Source organism: Chionomys nivalis, chromosome 25, assembly GCF_950005125.1.
Source record: "Chionomys nivalis chromosome 25, mChiNiv1.1, whole genome shotgun sequence".
NCBI classification, from domain to species: domain Eukaryota; kingdom Metazoa; phylum Chordata; class Mammalia; order Rodentia; family Cricetidae; genus Chionomys; species Chionomys nivalis.
The window spans coordinates 36,649,446-36,668,648 of NC_080110.1; the positions used below are offsets into that span (position 1 = coordinate 36,649,446).

Consider the following 19,203-nt stretch of genomic DNA (forward strand, 5'->3'; position numbering starts at 1 on the left):
GAAAACACTAACTCAATCACTTTTTAAGTTATTATAGGTCCACTTAGATTATCTTTTGAAATAATTTTAGTAGATAGAATCCTAGAAATCTATTCATATCATCTAATTTCTTGTGTATTCTATTTTCTTGATATCATAATATTCTTTTATAACAGTGATGATTCACTGAAATCATAAAATCAGTAGTGATTGCTCCTCTTTTGTTCTTAATTTCAGTAATTTGAGTCTCCTCTCTTCCCTCCTTCCTTCCTTTCTTCCTTCCCCTCCCTCTCCCCTCCCCCTTCTTTTCTACCCTCCCTCCTTCCCTCCCTCTCTCCCTCTTTCCCTTCTTCCTTTCCCCATCCCTTTTATCCTTCTCTCTGTTTCTCTTTCCATCCCTCCCTTCTCCCTATCTCTTCCCTCTCTCCCTCCCTCCGTCCCTCCCTCCCTCCTTCACTTCCTTTGTAATTCTTTCTAAACTGCTGCCAGTTTTGATGATCTTTTCAAAGAGCTGTCCTTGCTTTCTATGAATTTCTCTTTTGGGAAGCCTTCTACTTCCACTCTGACCTGAATTCTTTCCATTTGCTTTTGTCTACATTACCATATTTAATAGTTAATTACAATGAAAATTTGCCACTAGTTTGAGGTATTTTTCCTTCATAAGGTAGACATTTACAGTTAGAGGTTTTCCTCTAACCCCTCCCTACCTTAAGTTTGGTTATTTTAAAAATTTTTGATTCATCTCAAAGTATTTTCTGTGATACTGACACGCTGCCTACTGCACTAAGGAGGTATGTTCAAAGTGTTTTCTAACTTACTTTCTACCGTTGCCTTTGACTCATTAGTCATGATTTTTAACATTCCCGTTTCTGTAAGTTTTCTGAGTTTCCCTTTATAGTTGATTTCGACTTTCATTTCCCAGAGGTCAGAAAATATACTTTGTATGATTCAAACCTTCTAAATCTATTGAGGCTCATTTTATTGCCCAATATATGATCTGTTTTTTAAAAATGTTTGGTGTCTTCTGGAGGAAGATGTGTGAGTTTGTGTTGGGAAAAAAAAGTTCTATAGATTTTTTTTTTTTTTTTTTTTTGGTTTTTCGAGACAGGGTTTCTCTGTAGCTTTGGTGCCTGTCCTGGAACTAGCTCTTGTAGACCAGGCTGGCCTCGAACTCACAGAGATCCGCCTGCCTCTGCCTCCCGAATGCTGGGATTAAAGGCGTGCGCCACCACCGCCCGGCAAAAGTTCTATAGATATTGAGTAGGTTTAGTTGGTTAATAATATTGGTCAACCAGGGTTCTGAAAAATTAATTAATGGTTTTTTGTTGCGAGTTTTGTAAACAAATAATTGGATAAACACTAGAAAAAAAGAGTAACTAGACTACAAAAATAAAAAGTTTTCCAAAAGCTGAATCATAATGTTAGAAAGGACAAGAAAAATGAAAGTGTTTTTGTCTTTTATGGGAAGTTACATAGAACACCTTACTTGTGGCAGCATTCCAAAAGGTAAAATCACAACTTATATTTGGGAAGAGGCGTGAGTATTGGTAATTGATAATATGTGTATATGTGTGTGTGCCCGCAGAGAATTATCTGAGACTTTACTGTAGAAAGAGTGAATATAATAAACCAGCCCAAGGAAGTAAAACCTCACAACCTCGACATTTTACAACACCTGCAGAACCTAGTAATAACATTACATTTGCCTGTAAGCTTTCTGTTTGATGCTATGGTTTTTTTAATGACAACTAAGACTACCTGAAAGTAGCTAGCTGCCTTTTAAGTGGGAACAGGTATGTTTGGATCCTTCCCCCTTAGAAGACATTTCACAGGCGTGAATCCTAACCATTCCAGTTGAACAAAGGTAAACTTTAGAAATGGCCATCACTAGTGGCCTTGGGGTAAATGAACATTCGAGACACGGACATTTCTACATCCTGCTCCCTTACCTCTCTTCCAGGAGCGAGAGCTCATCCTTCAGCGCCTCCTCATCAAGAGCTTCGATTCCCCAACGTATTGCCCAACGCATTGCCCAGCGTACAGCACGTGTGCAAAGGAAACGACCCTGGACCTCTGGTGCAAATACTTTCTAGAGATTGGAATTCTCTGGTGGAAAGATGCTGAATGCACAGGCAGTTTGAAACTAGCGATGCTTTGCCTCTCCCTTTGTCTGTATTTAGTTGAAGTCTGCGAATAGTTGGGGAGTAGTCACTGTCTCCTAGGATCTACCAGAGCAGAGACTGAGAACTCCTAAGGTGCTGCGATTATTCACTCAGCCTAACTCAGTTTTTAATTTCCTTTTTCTAGTTGATGTTTTTATGGAGTTGCTATGTTTTTTATATCACAACGAATCATTAGTGACTCTTTTTTAAAGCATTACAATCCATCTAAAGGTGGCTCTGGCTGCCTGTGCTACTGTTACTTTGCTGTCTCCAGTGGGCATGGAAGCTGTGTCTGTAAGGCAACGAATGCTATTGAGTAGAGTGAGCTGACTTAGATTTACTCTAGCTTTCTTCTAGATCAGACTCTGCTCTGTGGCATTGTATAGCATTAGGGGGAGCGATCGGTGTCTGTCAGCACTCTGTTTTTTTCTAGGTTTATAAAGTAGAATTGCTTAATATACATTTTTTCTTTCAGGAACCAGCCAAAGTCACAGAGGATCATGTTCTTGCTCCTGAACGTAATGAAAAAGGTAACTAAAAAAAGAAAACACAAACAATTACACCACAATTTAATTAAATCACGCTCTAATATGAGTGAGTTTGTGGGAAAAATAATAAATAACCACACTGTTTATATTCCAATTTAATATAACATTTTCATAAGTATTAAATATTTTAAAATTTGATAGACACTTATAGTCATCATAGAGGACCTGTTGTTTTATAAGGATCCATTGGCTGAAGTTGTCTTTATAAAACACAACACTAGTGCATCAATTAAAGAAAAATAAGAAATGAGTTTGCCACAGGGATCCTCTGAAACAGAAGAAGAGGGGCCAGCACCATCACTACCACAATCATCATCTACGTCATCTGTTGACTAGGGAAGACCGTAGAGGGACGTGGTTAGCAGAATTTGCTGTTTCTGTTTACCATAAGAAAACATTTACAAACCTGTGTTGAGTTTTCCATACCTTTTCATAGATGCCCAGACCTTTTGAGATGGTTTTTAGGTAATGCCGAGGTCCCTATGGAAATCCATTTGTATCTCATATTAGCTTCTGGACTTTATCCTTAGACAAAATGATTTAGTTCCGCGTGAGAGTACTTCCGGTAAAATTGAAAGGTTACTGAAGGCCAGTTGGCTGATCATTTCTACCACGTGTGAAGATTCTCTGCTTATGTTGGGAAAGGCAGACCAGGTTTTGAGTCTTTAGCATTGTTATTGAAATTAAACTGTTACATCTGTAGAGAGTGTTTGTAGAAACATAGTTAAATGAAACTCTATTTCAACAATGCTATTTATTTATTTATTAAGGGAGATAGGGTTTGTTGCTTTTTATTTTTTATTTTTCTCCTTTGTAGTTCTGGGGATTGAACTTCTGGAGTAAGCCACACCTCTAGGCTCTCTGTCTTTTCAAATCTGCATTTGCTTATCTTTAAATATTTTTACCTAGCACCTACTCCGGCTGATCTTTTACTGGGTGAAGTATCTTCACTTACTCTGGGGAAACCAGCTAGGTGGGGAGAGCCTGTGGCTAAAGAAAAGCTTCTCTATTAGCAGTGCTTGAGGACACTGCTGAGTCATCCCAAGAGTCCACTAGGTCCAAAGCAAGGCATGACCTGAGGGCAAACAGATTTCTAGAGTCATGGCCTAGGCTAAGCTCTTCGGTTAACCTCTGCGAAGATAGCAATCATGCCACCTTTCAGATATCTGAAAAGCCCCACGCTGTATCGAGGGATGAGAGCCAGACCCAAGCAAATGCCCAGAGAACACGTGTGGGCTTTACCGTTGCCTCCTGGGACTTGCTGTCTCTCAGACCTTCTGCTCTGATGATTTGCTTTCAGAGCGTATGCCCTGCTTGTAACAGTGATGTTGATTCTTCAGAGAGATGGCCCATTGTCTCCGCTTTTTCTCCCTCCCAAGGAGCACTGCATAAACCCTCCATCAGCTTCCAAAGTATCATAGAAGGAACCAAACATTTCCACAAAGACTTCCTGATTGGCGAAGGGGAAATATTTGAAGTATACAGGGTGGAGATTCAAAACCAAACATATGCTGTTAAATTATTTAAACAGGTAAGGAACGAAGTTTTATCACAGACATCAATTCCACTTATTTGCTCCTATTTCATATTAAAATGTGTTATTTTTCATTAACATTGAAAGGGCATATATTTGAAAATAAAATTTTACAAATGGAAATGAGATACATGAGCTTAGGGTCGGGGTGGGGCTGAGAAATGAATAAGACACGAATGCCTGTCTTTAAGGGATGTGGTGAGGATGCAAAATCTCCCACAAGTGCTGCATGAGACAGACTTCTCCAAAAGTCTCTCATGGCCCCAGGAACTTGAAGGAAGATCAGATTGGCATTATTCCCTTAATCTCCACTCTAGGGAGGCAGAGGCAGGCAGATCTCTGTGAGTTAAGAGCTAGCCTGGTCTACAAAGAGATTTCTAGGCAAGCTAAGGCTGCACAGTGTGACCTTTTCTAAAAAACAAAAGAAGGGGGGGATCAGATTGTGCACACTTGCTTAGTTTCCAGCTGTGTCTTCGCCTCACAACCCTGGAGCTATGCTGAGGACTGTTATAGATGATCTTCTGTCAGAGCTCAGGAAGTGAAGAGGAACAGGCTCTGGCAGGACTACGTCAGTTTGCTGTTACCATGGCAGAGATCTGTAAGAGTTAACTGGAAGCAGGAAAGACTGTTTTGGCTACAGTTGGAGGGGTTTCAGTCCATGTTCCATTGGTGCCATTGTGTTCTGGCCTGTGGTGAGACAGAGCATTGCAGCAGAATTGGGCAAATACAGCTACTCAGCTCATGATGGCCAAGAAAGGGGCATAGGAAGAGCAGGGCCAGGGCATAGTCTTCTAGAACTCAGCCTCGGGGGTTTGACAAGGCCCCACAGCCGTGCATGCATGTGTGTGTGTGTATACACACATATTACACATACATATACAATATATATACACAATATATAATGTATACACCGTATATATATTTATGTGTATGTATACACATACTCTCTATCTATCTATCTATATAGATAGATAGATAGAGAGAGAGAGTGTTTGTGTGTGTGTGTGTGTGTGTGCATCTTCCTGAGGAGCTCAGAGGCTTTGTATCCTCCTCCGCTAAAGCTTTCTGCAGCTGTGAGCCGCCCGATGGATATGGACACAGGGAACCGAATCCCAGTCCTCTGAAAAGCAGTATGTGCCCCTAACTGCTAAATGCTTCCTGAGTCTTGAGGCAGCAACTGTTTTGTTGATGTATCCATTGGAACTGGGCTTTGCATTTTGACTGACTGTTTTTCTATAATGGTCCCCATCTGTTGGAAAGAGAAATTTCCTTGATGAGGGGTGAGAACTATACTTAACTGTGTCTGTAAGGATGCATATTTAGAATGTAGCCAAGGACTGTACTGATTTGGTGAAGTGGTGGTTGGAGGTTCTCCTCTAAACTCCAAGACTGCACTAGGTCTGGGCTTTCCAGTGCCAAGCGTGAATTTCCTCTTGTTGAGGTCTTAAGTCCAGTTAGAGAGTGGTTGGTCCCCACCAAGATATGTCTGCCACTACTGTGTCATGCTGGTCATTGTTGAGACACCAAACATTGTTGTAAAAGTTTCCCACATGTACCTGGCGTTGCGAACTGTTACTTAAGCTAAGGCAAAGTCCCTGGGGATGGTAAGAAGGAGCAAAATGCAATGGACCCAACCCAGTTACTGGTAGAGAGGACTGGGAGGTACAGAACGGAAGGAGTCTGAAGTGATTCCTGCTTGCGGCTTGTTTCAGACACTTTTATGTGATTATTAACTGAGTTCTTCAGTGCCCTTAAATTGCATTTTCTTTCAGTAATCTTACACAGATACGTTGAGATCGACTATCTACTAAAGACAATTGGATTGTAAAACCATTTCAACGTCAGAATATTGGCCCTTGGGACCCAGTTGAAGCCAGATGTTTTGTTTGTTTGTTTGTACTATTAACGAGTCCCTGGTCCCATTGGCATCCTCTCTCATGGATGAACCCTAAGACCACCTCCCTGAAGGGTCTCTCTCGTCTTCTCCCTGCAGTCGCTACCAACTGTGCATGCCCTATTGGACTTTGGGATGGCATGCTCTTGCCTCCAGGTTCCCTTTTTCCTCCATTCTTGATTGCATCCTACCGTCTAGCATGGCTTCCGAGACTACAGCATCATTTCCTCATTTCCTTGTCGTGAAGGCTTCAGCTGCATTTCCAACAAGAGGAACAGACTTCTGCTTGAGAACTTCCATTTCTTTGTGCATCCCAGAGCCTGTTACAAGGCTCTCTTTCGTACTTGCTCTATGGGTGTCTGTTGAGTAGTTTAAAGGAAGGCCATGCAGGTCATTTTCAAGAAGTTAGCAGCATGAAGTCCTGTTGTACCTGGTGGCGCTACAGTATAGCTCCCTCTTAAGGCGGGAAGTGGAAGTACATGGCTTTTGCCCCCCCTCTTTTTTTCCCCACCCCTTTTTTACCCAACAACACACACAAGAAAATGGAGGACATAACCATGCCAACACCCCTTAATGAGTTAACTACATACTTTCCTAAAGGAATGCATTCAAACACTGGGCTGATGCCTTTAATAACACTTCTCAAAAGCCTGGAAGTGGAGAATTTTATCAGATGGTCGGATCTGTGCTTCTCAGCTCCCTGTACTTCTAGTGACCGGGACATCATCTTACAATGGCTGATTTGGATTTGGCAGGTCTGGGCAGCAGCTCCGCAGGAGGGCTAGTGTTCCTCAGCAGTGCCCAGCCACATGAAGTCTTTTGTTCACAAATCCCGTTCAAGTTCCAGGTTTACAGAGACACAACCATGAGTCTCTTTGTTTACCAGATTAACCAACAACATACAAACAAAAAGCCTGTGACTGAGAAACAGCAAGTGAAAGGGAGTGATCTCATCTCCCTGAATAGACTTCCAGCACGTAGACGGTAATGAAGCAGTTCTTGTCAATGATTAGCAGGCCGGGTTTATTGGTTTTAATTCAACTTGGACAGTGGTACCCAGAATTCCCCTTGGATTTCAATGATGAGAGGACTCTAAACACTTCATTTTCTAGCAAATTGCAAATGAGGATATTATAGCTAGGACCTAGGAGCGGCTTAATGTAGGTTTTTAATGTTAGAAGCAAGGAGCTTGAGATACGGGGATGTACAGTGTTACAGAATTGAAGACACCAAGAATGTGCCATCTACATCCAAGTGCTCAGTACAATGTTATTGAAGTTATTAATTTATTCAGTACCTGCATCCCTGGATCTTGGCTAGATGATGGGGATGGTGGCTGTGCAGGGTCTTCCTGTGTAGACCCAGGGTGACCTCACACTCACAGAGATGTATCTGCCTCCTGATTGATCCTGAGATTAAAGCCCCACACCACTTTTCTAGATTTTGAGACATTTCAGCAAGAAGCCACAACTTCCTTTGGATAGTAGGCACATCTTTTCAAAATTAATGCCAAAATAAATCTGAATTGACATATGTAAATGAGCCAACTCATAAATGGTAGAAGTTTGCAAAGAATATAGGTACATATTTTGTGTGTGTGAGATGAGTGAGGCATTTCTATCATTGTGGAATTTTCTGTGAATATGTTATATTTTATAATTTATGTGTCTGAAACTGGTGAGTCTGAATATGAGATTTGCAACATGGCAGATTGCAGAAAAACTTTCAGTTCAAGAGTCTTGTAAGTCTTGCTTGGAAGTTAAAATGCTTTTGAAAATCGGATGAATGCTAAGAATTCTCTCCCTGGGGGTTTGCGGTGGGGGGACTCAATCTGTATCAAAAATGGAAACTCCCTAGACAAAGATTCTCAGAAGTAGAGAGCTAGCTCTTAAACCCTTTTCTTTTTCTTTCTTGTATGACATTCAGGAGAAAAAACTGCAATTTAAGAAGCACTGGAAGAGATTTCTATCAGAACTGGAAGTTTTGCTCCTGTGAGTGCATTTGTTTATCTCGGATCTTACAGCTGTGTTTGGCATGGCTGGCACTGAATTAGTGTGGGTTGGATGTTAGAATGTTGTGTATACTTTTGTCATCTGCTTTGGTGTATTCCCTAAAAGAGATTTTAAAATAGAGCCCTCCCTTCCGTGCTTCATTTGGACATCTTGGAACAGGAAAGTGTCTCAAGGAAGTGGGTTAAATTGCGTGTGACTAACACGGCTGAACAGCGATCCTTAGCATCACATGCGTGTCCCCTCTCCTGCCTTGAAGATGTTTCAGCTGAAAGACTTTTTCATCAGGGTGGCTCTCTTCGGAGAGAGAGTTTTAGACAAAGAAATCAAGGGCTTTTGATGTTCATATTATCTTCCAGGGAATTCATTCATGAATCTGGGGGTCCCTGGATGGTAAACTTAAATGGTTTCATTTTTATATGACTTCATAAGTACAGCTGTGCAGCCTTGCTCACTGGAAGCCCCTGACACTGGGGAACCCATCACCTGTCACAAAGAGAAGATGCTTTCCCTGAAGTTCTGGGAACAGATATGTGTGATAGGGTGGTGAGGGAAGTGGGGAGAGAAACGTTATGCTGCATCCTGTCCCTTTAGAGCCAGAGCCAGGGACTAGAATCTTTCAGTCCAGATGTTGTAATAGATTTTTATAGTTTCCCTTGTTTGTTTATTAAGGTCAGTTCCAGACATTTCAATGTCTGAGAAGCACAAAAGGGTAAATTTAGAGAAGCAGTGTCTTCTCCCACTGCCGAGTTGATTAGCAGCTGGGTGTATATATTCTTGGAGGTCTGTTACAGCCGCAGCTGGGTGTATGTATTCTTGGAGGTCTGTTACAGCCGCAGCTGGGTGTATGTATTCTTGGAGGTCTGTTACAGCCGCAGCTGGGTGTATGTATTCTTGGGGGTCTGTTACAGCCGCAGCTGGGTGTATGTATTCTTGGGGGTCTGTTACAGCCGCAGCTGGGTGTATGTATTCTTGGGGGTCTGTTACAGCCGCAGCTGGGTGTATGTATTCTTGGGGGTCTGTTACAGCCGCAGCTGGGTGTATGTATTCTTGGGGGTCTGTTACAGCCGCAGCTGGGTGTATGTATTCTTGGGGGTCTGTTACAGCCGCAGCTGGGTGTATGTATTCTTGGAGATCTGTTACAGCCGCACGAACACATTTGGTGTCTTAGTTTCACCCTTTCACACAAAAGGTAACATAGCACGTGGTTCACTTTGCTTATCCTTCTCCTGTTCTGTTCTGCGCTCTGCTGTTCCTTCCTTTTGTTGAGAGGTTTAAATCTCTAAATTTGTTTAACTCAAGAATCACGCACCATCTCAGGAAAAAAAAAAGGAACATTTCCAGCATTAAAGGAATTTTGTTTTAGGGTCTGTATGCTGCCAGATCTTTTATTTAAGTTTCTGATGCATGGGTCAAGTCAGTGTTATGTTTTTATTTGTGTTTTAAGATTCATTCTTTCCATCCCTCTCTCCTTGGTAAGAAGGGGCTATTTCTTTCCCCATTGTGTATTTTCCACCTCCCAGTCAGGGTTTTAGTCGATGATGTACATACGGATTGGGTTGTCTCTGGAGCCTCTGTTCTGTGCCACCCATCACTGGGACTACTTTCTGCCAATGCCGGCTGATTTGATTACTAAAACATCATGAATCTATAAATCAGGGTTCTGCTTTCTCATGTGACTTTGAATCTTTGAAGTCTTTCAAGGTTTCATATGGGCTTTAGGATTGCTCCTGTAGTGAAAAAAATGTCACAGTTTTGATAAAGATCACATCAAATCTGCAGCTTTCTTTGGGCAGCTTGGGCACTTTGGCAGGATTAATTCTTGCAATGTACGATGCCAGATGTATCTTCCTGTTTGCTTTTGTCTCCAATTCTTTTATCAATGTAGTTTTAAGTGTACAGATCATTTATCTCTGTGGTTAAATTTACACCTTAGGATTTTATTCTCTCTGTTGTCTTGGGAACGGATAATTTTCCTCATTCTTTATTCAGGTAGCTCATGGTGAATGTAGAAAAAAAACATTGATTTTATATGTTGATTTTGTATTGGAAGAATTTAGTGAACTCATCAGTTCTAGCCTTTTGTGTGTGCGTGAAGTCTTTCAGGCTTTCTACGTATGAAGTCATATAACAACCAAACTGGAGCTGGGCCATGGTGGTGCACGCCTTTAATCCTAGCACTTGGGAGGCAGAAGCAGGCGGATCTCTGTGAGTTCGAGACCAGCCTGGTCTACAGAGCTAGTTCCAGGACAGGCTCCAAAGCCACAGAGAAACCCTGTCTCGAAAAACCAAAAAAAAAAAAAAAAACCAACCCAACTGGGACACTTTGACTGTCTCCTTTCTAGCTCACATGCCTTTCTTTCTTCTCTGGCCTCCTTGCTCTAGTTAGCAGTGCTATGCTGCATAGGAGTATGGGCCCCAAGTCTCACTCCCACCCCCTAAGGAAAATACACTTATCATAATGAGTTATGTCATTAGGTAGGAGTTTATCATATGTAGCATTTATTGTACTGAGGTGCATTGTCTCCATAATTTATTGAGCGTTCTATCTTGAAGGGCTTTGACTTTTGATAAAAGCTTTCCCTGCATCTCTTGAGATGATCCCATGACCTTTTTGCCTTCACTAGGATGGTGTGGTGTATATATTATTGGCCTTCACTAGGATAGTGTGGTGTATTATTGGCCTTCACTAGGATAGTGTGGTGTATATATTATTGGCCTTCACTAAGATAGTGTGGATTTGACAGTTTCAAAATTTCTGGTTCAAGGTTCCGTCATCCTCACATACTAGAGTTGGCTGCATATTTCACTGAGATGGAGAAGCTTTGCCTGGTTCATCCGTATATGAGCAACGGGACACTTTTCGACAGACTGCAGTGTGCAGTAAGTCAGGGCTACCATTCCCTTGGATCCTTTGGCTGGGTAAAACCTGAGGTAAAGGGGAGTTGTTAACATTGGAGGGAACTGAGAGGTGGGGTGAGCTCACACATGGGAGATATTCAGGAATGTTTCCTGGGGAAGCAGAGACCCTCTCAAAGGTTGCCGGAACACACGAGTCACTGGGTTCTGTGTAATATTGTCAAATAAACAAGCTAGTTTATAATGTGTCTCAACTTCTCTTAACATGTGGTGTTTAGGTGGGTACAGGGCTGGGCCAACCAAAACCAGGGCCTTATGCATGCTAAGCAAGGATTCTACTGCTGAGCTGTACTCTCAGCCCACTGGCTACAGTTTAACTAAAGTTAAAAATTGTTAGGTATTTCTCTAGACCAGTGGTTCTCAACCTTCCTAATGCTGCGACCCTTTAATACAGTTCCTCGTGCTGTGGTGACCCCCAACTATAAAATTAATTTTCATTGCTACTTCACAACTGTAATTTCACTACTGTTATGAATCGTGTCGCTATCTGATATGCAGGGTATCTGATGTGTGAGCCCTGTGGGGGTCATGACCCAGAGGTTGAGAGACGCAGCTCTAGAAGCACAGAGGAAAACCCATTTGGGATTAAAACTTGGTTGTAGCAATCTGAAATAATGATTCACCTCCCACTCCACCTTGCCGTCTCCCGCTATGTAGCATGCACCCACATAGTGGATATATAGGTAATTTGTACTAAGAATATACCACCAAACCAACCTCTCTCTCTCTGTGTCTCTCTCTCTCTTTCTCTCTCTCTCTCTCCCTCTCTCTCTAGGATAACACGGCCCCACTTTCCTGGCACATTCGGATCAGTGTGTTAATAGGAACATCCAAAGCCATCCGATACTTACACAACACTCAGCCGTGCTCAGTCATTTGTGGCAATATTTCCAGGTAAATGATCTGGGAGTCTGAGGTTCCCCTGTAAGCCCCTTTCAGCGCCGCAGGTGAGTGACTCAAAAAATCCTGTCCTCTTCGGTCAATGCTCTTCCTGGAATGTACATAAGTGTAATGAGAAGTCTCACCTCAGTATTGAAATTCTTTTTTTTTTTTAAAGATTTTTATTTATTATGTATATAGGTTTCTTCCTTCATGTATCCTGCAGTACAGAAGAGGACACCAGATCTTATTACAGATGGTTGTGAGCCACCATGTGGTTGCTGGGAATTGAACTCAGGACCTCTGGAAGAGCAGCCAGTGCTCTATTCCTCTGAGCCATCTCTCCAGCCACCAGTATTGAAATTCTTAACGTTTTTCTCCATGAATATGTGTTGGCCAAGTGGAGACTTTATGTTATCTTTGTGAATTACTGTTGAAAAACCGTGTATTTTATTGTACCGGATATCCAGATGTGAAATTGAATGCATATTTAATCTTCCCACCTCCACCCCCCTTAAACTGAAGTCTAGAAAAGGATCCACGACTTATACAGGGATCCCCAGGAAGACAACAGTAGTGGGGCAAACCCAGGCTTTTGGTCCTCAAGTCACTAGTGTCCTGCCTGCCCGTCAGTCTGTGACGAGCCAAGTGATGAGCCAACGTGGAGTGCTATTTTTGAGACATGAGAAAATTAGAGGCGGTATTTATGTTCTATCTTCCATCTCTAGTTACACACACACACACACAAACGTCCAGAGTGGTCACCTGCAGCAAAATCCCTTGAAGCCTTTCTCCTCGTTCCCCTATGTTGAACTCATCCTGAAAGCCCTGGCCACACTCTTGCTGAATGCCTAGGTCAGCTGGGTTTGAAGGCTGCTGCCTCTTCTGGCCCTTTTCCTTGGTATCTTGAAGGGTTTTAGTGTACTTTTAACATGAACAGAAGTGGAGTGGACGGCTTCCTTTTCTGGAGAAATGAACATGAAACAACTCTAAATTCCTCCTCAGTCCTGGGGGAGCTGGAGAATGGCCAAGAGATGCCTGATCCTGCCGTAGTGTGGAACTGCTTCAGTGGTCAGCAGCTTCTCAGAGCCTGAGCAAAATCAAAGCCCCTCACAGGACCCAGGCGCAGGGCCAGTGATGGCTACAGGGGTCAGCGGAATCACCAGCAGGGTGCATTCCACAAGGCTGAGAAATCATCTTCTTTACCCAGATTATAACCACAAATGAATACAGTGATATTCAAATAGTGTTTTTACTGAGCGGGAGCAGTGTTTAGACTCTTGCTGTATACTTTCTTCACCTACTTTCTTCATCTGGTTTTAAGTAAGTGCTAGCTTATTTTAAACCTCACATGGTAAAACATTAACAGATGGTTCCCTGTGTGTGGTTTACCTCCTCTGTCCCTTTCCTGAAAGCAGGTTTGAAGAACAGATAGGAAAGAAGAAGTTCTTGATGGGCGAGAGGAACATGGGCAGCCATTAACTGCGGCAAAGGTAGTATCAGGGTGGGGAGCACAACAGATGCAGGCCCACCCACTCTCAGGAGATTTCCTTCATGTCTCACTAGGCGAGGTGGCTAGGAGGTGCCTATACAGCGCCTCCCCCACACTGTGGGACAGTCTGGGCAACTTAATGAGACCCTGTGTCTGGATAAACTAAAAAGAAGGCTAGAGATAGAGCTAAAGCATAGAGTACTTGCCCAGCATGTGTGGGCTCCAAAACTCACAGTAGGAATCAAGCATGCCGGTAGAGAAAAGGAGGAAGGCCAAAGTGAGCAGGGGGAGAGGTCCTCAGTCTACTGTTGCTGTTGCAGCCCTGATGTCATGGAAAAATTGCTGAAGCTGTGACTGTTATGCCCACATCCACAAAGTCCCCCCAAAACCAACAAGGAGACCAAGTCCCGTATGTAAAAGCAAAGAGCCTTTATTTTAAACAAGTATGCAAACTCGGTCTCTCCGCGTGTCCAACGTATTGGAACAAACGGAGAGCCCTGAGCTCAGTTAGAGTTGGGTTTTATAGTAGTAAAGGTGGGGGTGAGGGGTATCTGAGGTTCAGGACCCCTGATTGGCTGACATTTGTCTAGGGGTGTCCTGTGTCCTGGTGAATGTGTGCTGGCAGGTGGTCCATGTCCTGTGTTCTGGTGAATGTGTGCTGGCAGGTGGTCCTATCTACAGCGGTTGGAATATTAGGAATTTCCTCTGAATGGTCTGTTCTTGGGTGGAGGTTGGGTAATCTCAGCTTGTGGTTCTTCCTGCAACCAGATATTGCTACAGGGTAAACTACTGAGACTCAGGCCTCCATTTAAACTTTTCGATGGCCAGAGTCCTACTCTGGCAGGTGGTAATGGTTGGAAGTAAAGAACCCCCTTTGGTTGACCTGCCCATGCTTAGCTTGTAATGGCTGACTCCCACAGTGACGACTTTTCAAGACATCTGAACATCAGACAGGGCACGCAGGCGCTGCACTGTGGCCTGGCCTGGAGCAGGGCTGTAATTTGAGTGTTCACCTCCCTTCTACCCTGCACAGTGCCAGATGGGGACACGGTTGTGCTGCTGCGAGCCAGCATCAGCTAACCCTCCACGATAGGGAACAAGAGCATATCTGAGAGCTAGGCGGCAGGGATGGGAACACAGGGGACAGCTACCCAGGTGGTGTCAGCTTGAGGGAGCTCTGAAAAGGAGAGCCAGGAAGGCTTTTCATTCCTCCTCTGTCCTGCCACCTCCCAGCTCAAGCTTCCCTGAGTTTAAATCAGAAAACCTTAGGAACCAGAACTCCCTCTTAAACTGTGAGCCAAAGGGACTCATAAATTCTCTAAGCCTCAGTTTTTCTCTCTGAAAAAGGCTAATAATAGAGTAATAGTTTTGCTTCTTAGGGTTAAATGACATAAGGTATCTTGGTGCTGAGGAGAGGTACACTCATCCAATGCGGACTCCCTGGGGGCTTGGTCCAGAAGTGCTGGGCGTGGCCGCGACAGAGTTGAGTGATGTGAAGGACAGTCAGAATTCTTCCTCATCCCCCTTCCACATACTTCCATTGTCAGTTCTTTGTCTGCAAACAAGCTCTGCTTTGGAAAGAATAAGTGCTGTCTTACTACGTGTTGACTGAACTCCTTGGGAGTCCAATCCTTTTTTTGTTCCATGTTTGTTGTGTGTAAAAAATAATTGAGCCCATAGCGGGGAGACATCTTTTCCCATAAAGTTCAGCTGATTAGAGAGATAGCTCAAACACAAAAAGTATATTATATTAATACACACCCAGTGTGTGGCTGGCTGAGTTAGAGAAAGCTAAGCCACGCCCTAGAGGAAGTGTGTTTTTGACACAGACTGATTGAAAGTATTGGCGAGAATATTTCTGGTAGAGGTAGTAGATTTGCTCAAGGGGTAAAAGCAAAGAACTGCCACACATATAACAAAAGAAGGAAGGGAGGGGAGGGGAAGAGAAGGGAAGGGAAGGAAAAGGAAAGGAAAGGAAAGAAAAGGAAAGGAAAGGAAAGGAAAGGAAAGGAAAAAGGGAAGGGAAGGGAGGGGAAGAGAAGGGAAGGGAAGGGAAGGAAAGGAAAGGAAAAAGGGAAGGGAGGGGAGGGGAAGAGAAGGGAAGGAAAGGGAAGGGAAGGAAAAGGAAAGGAAAGGAAAGGAAAGGAAAAAGGGAAGGGAGGGGAGGGGAAGAGAAGGGAAGGAAAGGGAAGGGAAGGAAAAGGAAAGGAAAGGAAAGGAAAGGAAAGGAAAGGAAAAAGGGAAGGGAGGGGAGGGGAAGAGAAGGGAAGGAAAGGAAAGGAAAGGAAAGGAAAGGAAAAAGGGAAGGGAGGGGAGGGAAGAAAAGGGAAGGGAAGGAAAGGAAAAGAAGGGAAGAAGGAAGAAAGGCAGGCAAGCTGGAGGACAGATGAGGTCTGAAGATAAAATAAAATGAGATTACAAGAAAGGAGAACGTGATGGCTGAGGGCTTGGCGGGTCTTGAGTGACACGTACATTAGAGAACTGGGTTTGATAAGGCAAACCCGATGGAGAGGCTGAGACTTGTCTTGAGGACATGAGGGAGTAGAAGACTCCGGAGTCTCAGAATGTAACAGGAAGCCCAGGTACTTGCCTAGCTATGCAGAACTATAAAGTCATCTAATAGTCTAGCTAGACAGAATCCTCAGTAGGTAACAGACAGACAGACCATGATAAGAGATTGTTAAAGCAAAGTGTCACGGAAGAGGTGACACTTGAGCCAGAAATACAGCTAATCACATATTACTTTTTAGTTGGGGGAGCAGCTGGTGACTGCTCCCTGTCTGGCTGTTAGGGTTTGGATCTTAAGTGTAGCTGAATAAACCTAGCTTGGTGGTGGCTCATCCCAGCACTTGGGAGGCTGAGGCAGGAGGATCGCTATGGGTTTGGGGCCAGTATGAGTTGCAGAATGAGATCCTCTTGAACATCTCCCCAAGCCAGGAGTGGTGGTGCATGCCTCTGATCCCAGCAAAACAGGCCGGCAGAGCTCTGTAATTCAAGGCCAGCCTCATCTACAAAGTGAGGACAGACAAAGCGGTTACACAGAGAAACCCTGTCTCAAAAACCAAACAAAAACAAACAAAACCACTTCCCTCAAATTAGATATTTCTCAAAGGCTCGTATATTGAAGGTGTGGTCCCAACAGTGGTCCTATTAGTAGATGTTGAGACATTTAGGAAGTGGGCTCTGATACAGGAAGTGAGGTCCTTGTGAGCATCTCCTTGAAGGGGATATTAGGACCCTGGACCTTTCTCCTGATCTTTGTTTCTCAGTCCCCATGGGGAGAGAACACATATCTTCTGCGGTACTTTCTCACAATGATGTATTCTCCTGCCACAAACCCAGAGGAATGGGACCAACCAACCGTGGACTGAAGCCCTGAGTCAGAGTAAATCTCTCGTTCTTTCAAATTGTTTCTCTTGGGTACTTTTGCGAGTGAGAGAAAGCTGGCCACCAGGACGGTTTTCTGGAGTCTGAGTATTCTAGTGGAGTCCACCCGTAGACTGCACCTGCAGGGGTCTCTGCCCACCTCCGGGGTCAGCAGAGCAATGGGGTCTCTGTCACCTCCAGGGCCATGACTCATGGGAGGCAGTTCAGTTTGACATGACTAAGGAGCTTCAGGAGTATGACCTGGAGTGTTTGTTTTAGGCATATTTAAGCACAGCACAATTTGGTAAAAGCTTTCCTGGTGGTAATTAATTTGATCTGTGGTGCACCATAAAACATACACAAATCTCCCCGAGGACCATGAGAAACAAAGTAAGCTAAATGAAGATCAGATGTGACTACATTGAACCACTTTGTAAAATATATGTCACATCTTCCGTTAAGATGGGTTCTGAAGATTGACTAAGAAAGTAGCTTATGATAAAGGTCTGGGCGAGGAACTGGTATGGTCTTCTGCCACACAGAGGGTGCAAAGGTCATCGAGTTATTAACCACGTCCGTTCCCAGTCTTCTGGGAGGATTACAGGCTACGCATCCCTTCCTTTGAAGGAACAACCACGTGTCTAACATTCCAGGTTCACCTGGTGCTGATCTGTGTGCACAAGGACCTCCATGCCTTCTACATGCACACACACACACACACACACACACACACACACACACACACACACACACACACATATCCAAGATTGAAATGCCGGGACTGCGGACGTGTACTAGGGAATCACATGGCTTCATCATTGTCCTTGCCGGTTCCACCACAAATTAAGCCCTCTCACAGCCTCTGACTCATAACCCTTCCACTGAACTGTCAGCAAAGATATTAGATAGCACCAACTTCAGCCATAGGCATCTCCCTCTTCTTAGCAATGTGCCCACGCGTGATCTAGGAATCGGAATGAGGCCAGTTCCAGTCATTTGGGCCACCAAGTGTCTGTCTGATGGTAACAGCATCTGTCTGCAGGAGTCTCAGCCAAGTGTGAGTTGGCTGACCTAGGTCACCCTTCCTGCATCTCTGAAGGGGTCCCCCATTCCCTTCACTCACGTCGACCTCTCTGATGCTTAGCCCACTGCTCTTAGGAGGGTCCAAAGTCACTGACTCTTCTGTCTTTGCAATACAGTTTGAAAAGTTATAATTAGGGAAGGCAGCATCTAGCAGGGGGGCCGTATGCATTCTTGACAACAAGCTCAAAGATCAGTGTTGGACAGTATTATTTCCATGAAGAAATCAAGGCTGCATTTTTGCCAGAGGAGTGAAAAATGAACCATCTTCATTTTCTCTTCTGTATTGAACTTCAGACTAATAGACCACAGACTTTATCAGAGACCACTGACCTTAATTAATATTAGTAACATGAAGCAGCCTGGCAGGACAGATGTAAAGTGAGATTAGCCAGAAAAAGCAAAGTCTAAGTATTATGTAGCACATAATTGGAACATTGTAGAACTGCAAATTTATTATTTAAAAAATATTCGCAGCGAAGCCCACCAAACTATCGACAAGGCTTTCTCGCTATGGCTTATTTTTTGTAATGGCTTATGGTTTCTTCCATTTTATCTCTGACATATCTAAGCTAAGGCGAGAAAGATAGCTATGCTATGTTTTCTCTCATATGTTAAATCTATACTTTAAAAAAGTCATGAAAATGCAAGCAAGACTGCTTAGGTAGAGAAAGTCTACTTAGGAAGAGGAAGGGCTAGTAATTGAGGTATATGGGACTGAAGTAGATCATGTGCACCCAGGAAAATTTTGTAATAAATCCAATCTTTTGTAAACTTAATACATTCTAATAAGAACAAGTTACACAGGTATGTAAAAGATGATCTTCACATATATTATATATCATCAGATATCACTACATTTATCACACTATTTATTATATGTGTGTTAGTTAGGGTTTCTATTGCTGCGAAGAGACACCGTGATCACAGCAACTCTTCTGAAGGAAAACATTTAACTGGGGATAGGTCACAGTTTCAGAGGTTCAGTCCATCATCATCACGGCAGGACAAGGCAGCGTGTAGGCAGACGTGGTGATGGAGAAGGAGCTGAGAGTTCTACATCCTGACCTGCAACAAGAAGTGAACTGTCTTCCACACTGGGTGTAGCTGGAGCATAGCAGACCTCAACGCCCGCCACAGTGACACACCTCCTCCAACAAAGCCACACCTCCTAATAGTGCCACTCCCTGTGGGGACCATCTTCTTTCAAACCACCACAATATGATTATACATTTAAAGATTATATATCTATGATTTTAAATATCTAAAGTCCAAGTTCAATACAGTGCTACCAAACCTCTACATGTATAGAGTTCTCTTAAGTTACTATCTGTCCTTGGT

General features: G+C 43.5%; 1 protein-coding gene across 1 annotated transcript in view; it reads left to right on the forward strand.

Moving 5' to 3' along the window:
* The window catches only part of Irak3 (interleukin 1 receptor associated kinase 3), a 55,416-nt gene that overhangs the window by 19,220 nt on the left and 16,993 nt on the right, over positions 1–19,203 (forward strand). The window contains exons 3-8 of the mRNA XM_057757817.1: positions 1,940–2,055; positions 2,617–2,671; positions 4,069–4,220; positions 8,044–8,108; positions 10,895–11,009; positions 11,821–11,939. Coding sequence (XP_057613800.1) covers positions 1,940–2,055; positions 2,617–2,671; positions 4,069–4,220; positions 8,044–8,108; positions 10,895–11,009; positions 11,821–11,939 — 622 coding nt within the window. The remainder of the gene's footprint in view (positions 1–1,939; positions 2,056–2,616; positions 2,672–4,068; positions 4,221–8,043; positions 8,109–10,894; positions 11,010–11,820; positions 11,940–19,203) is intronic.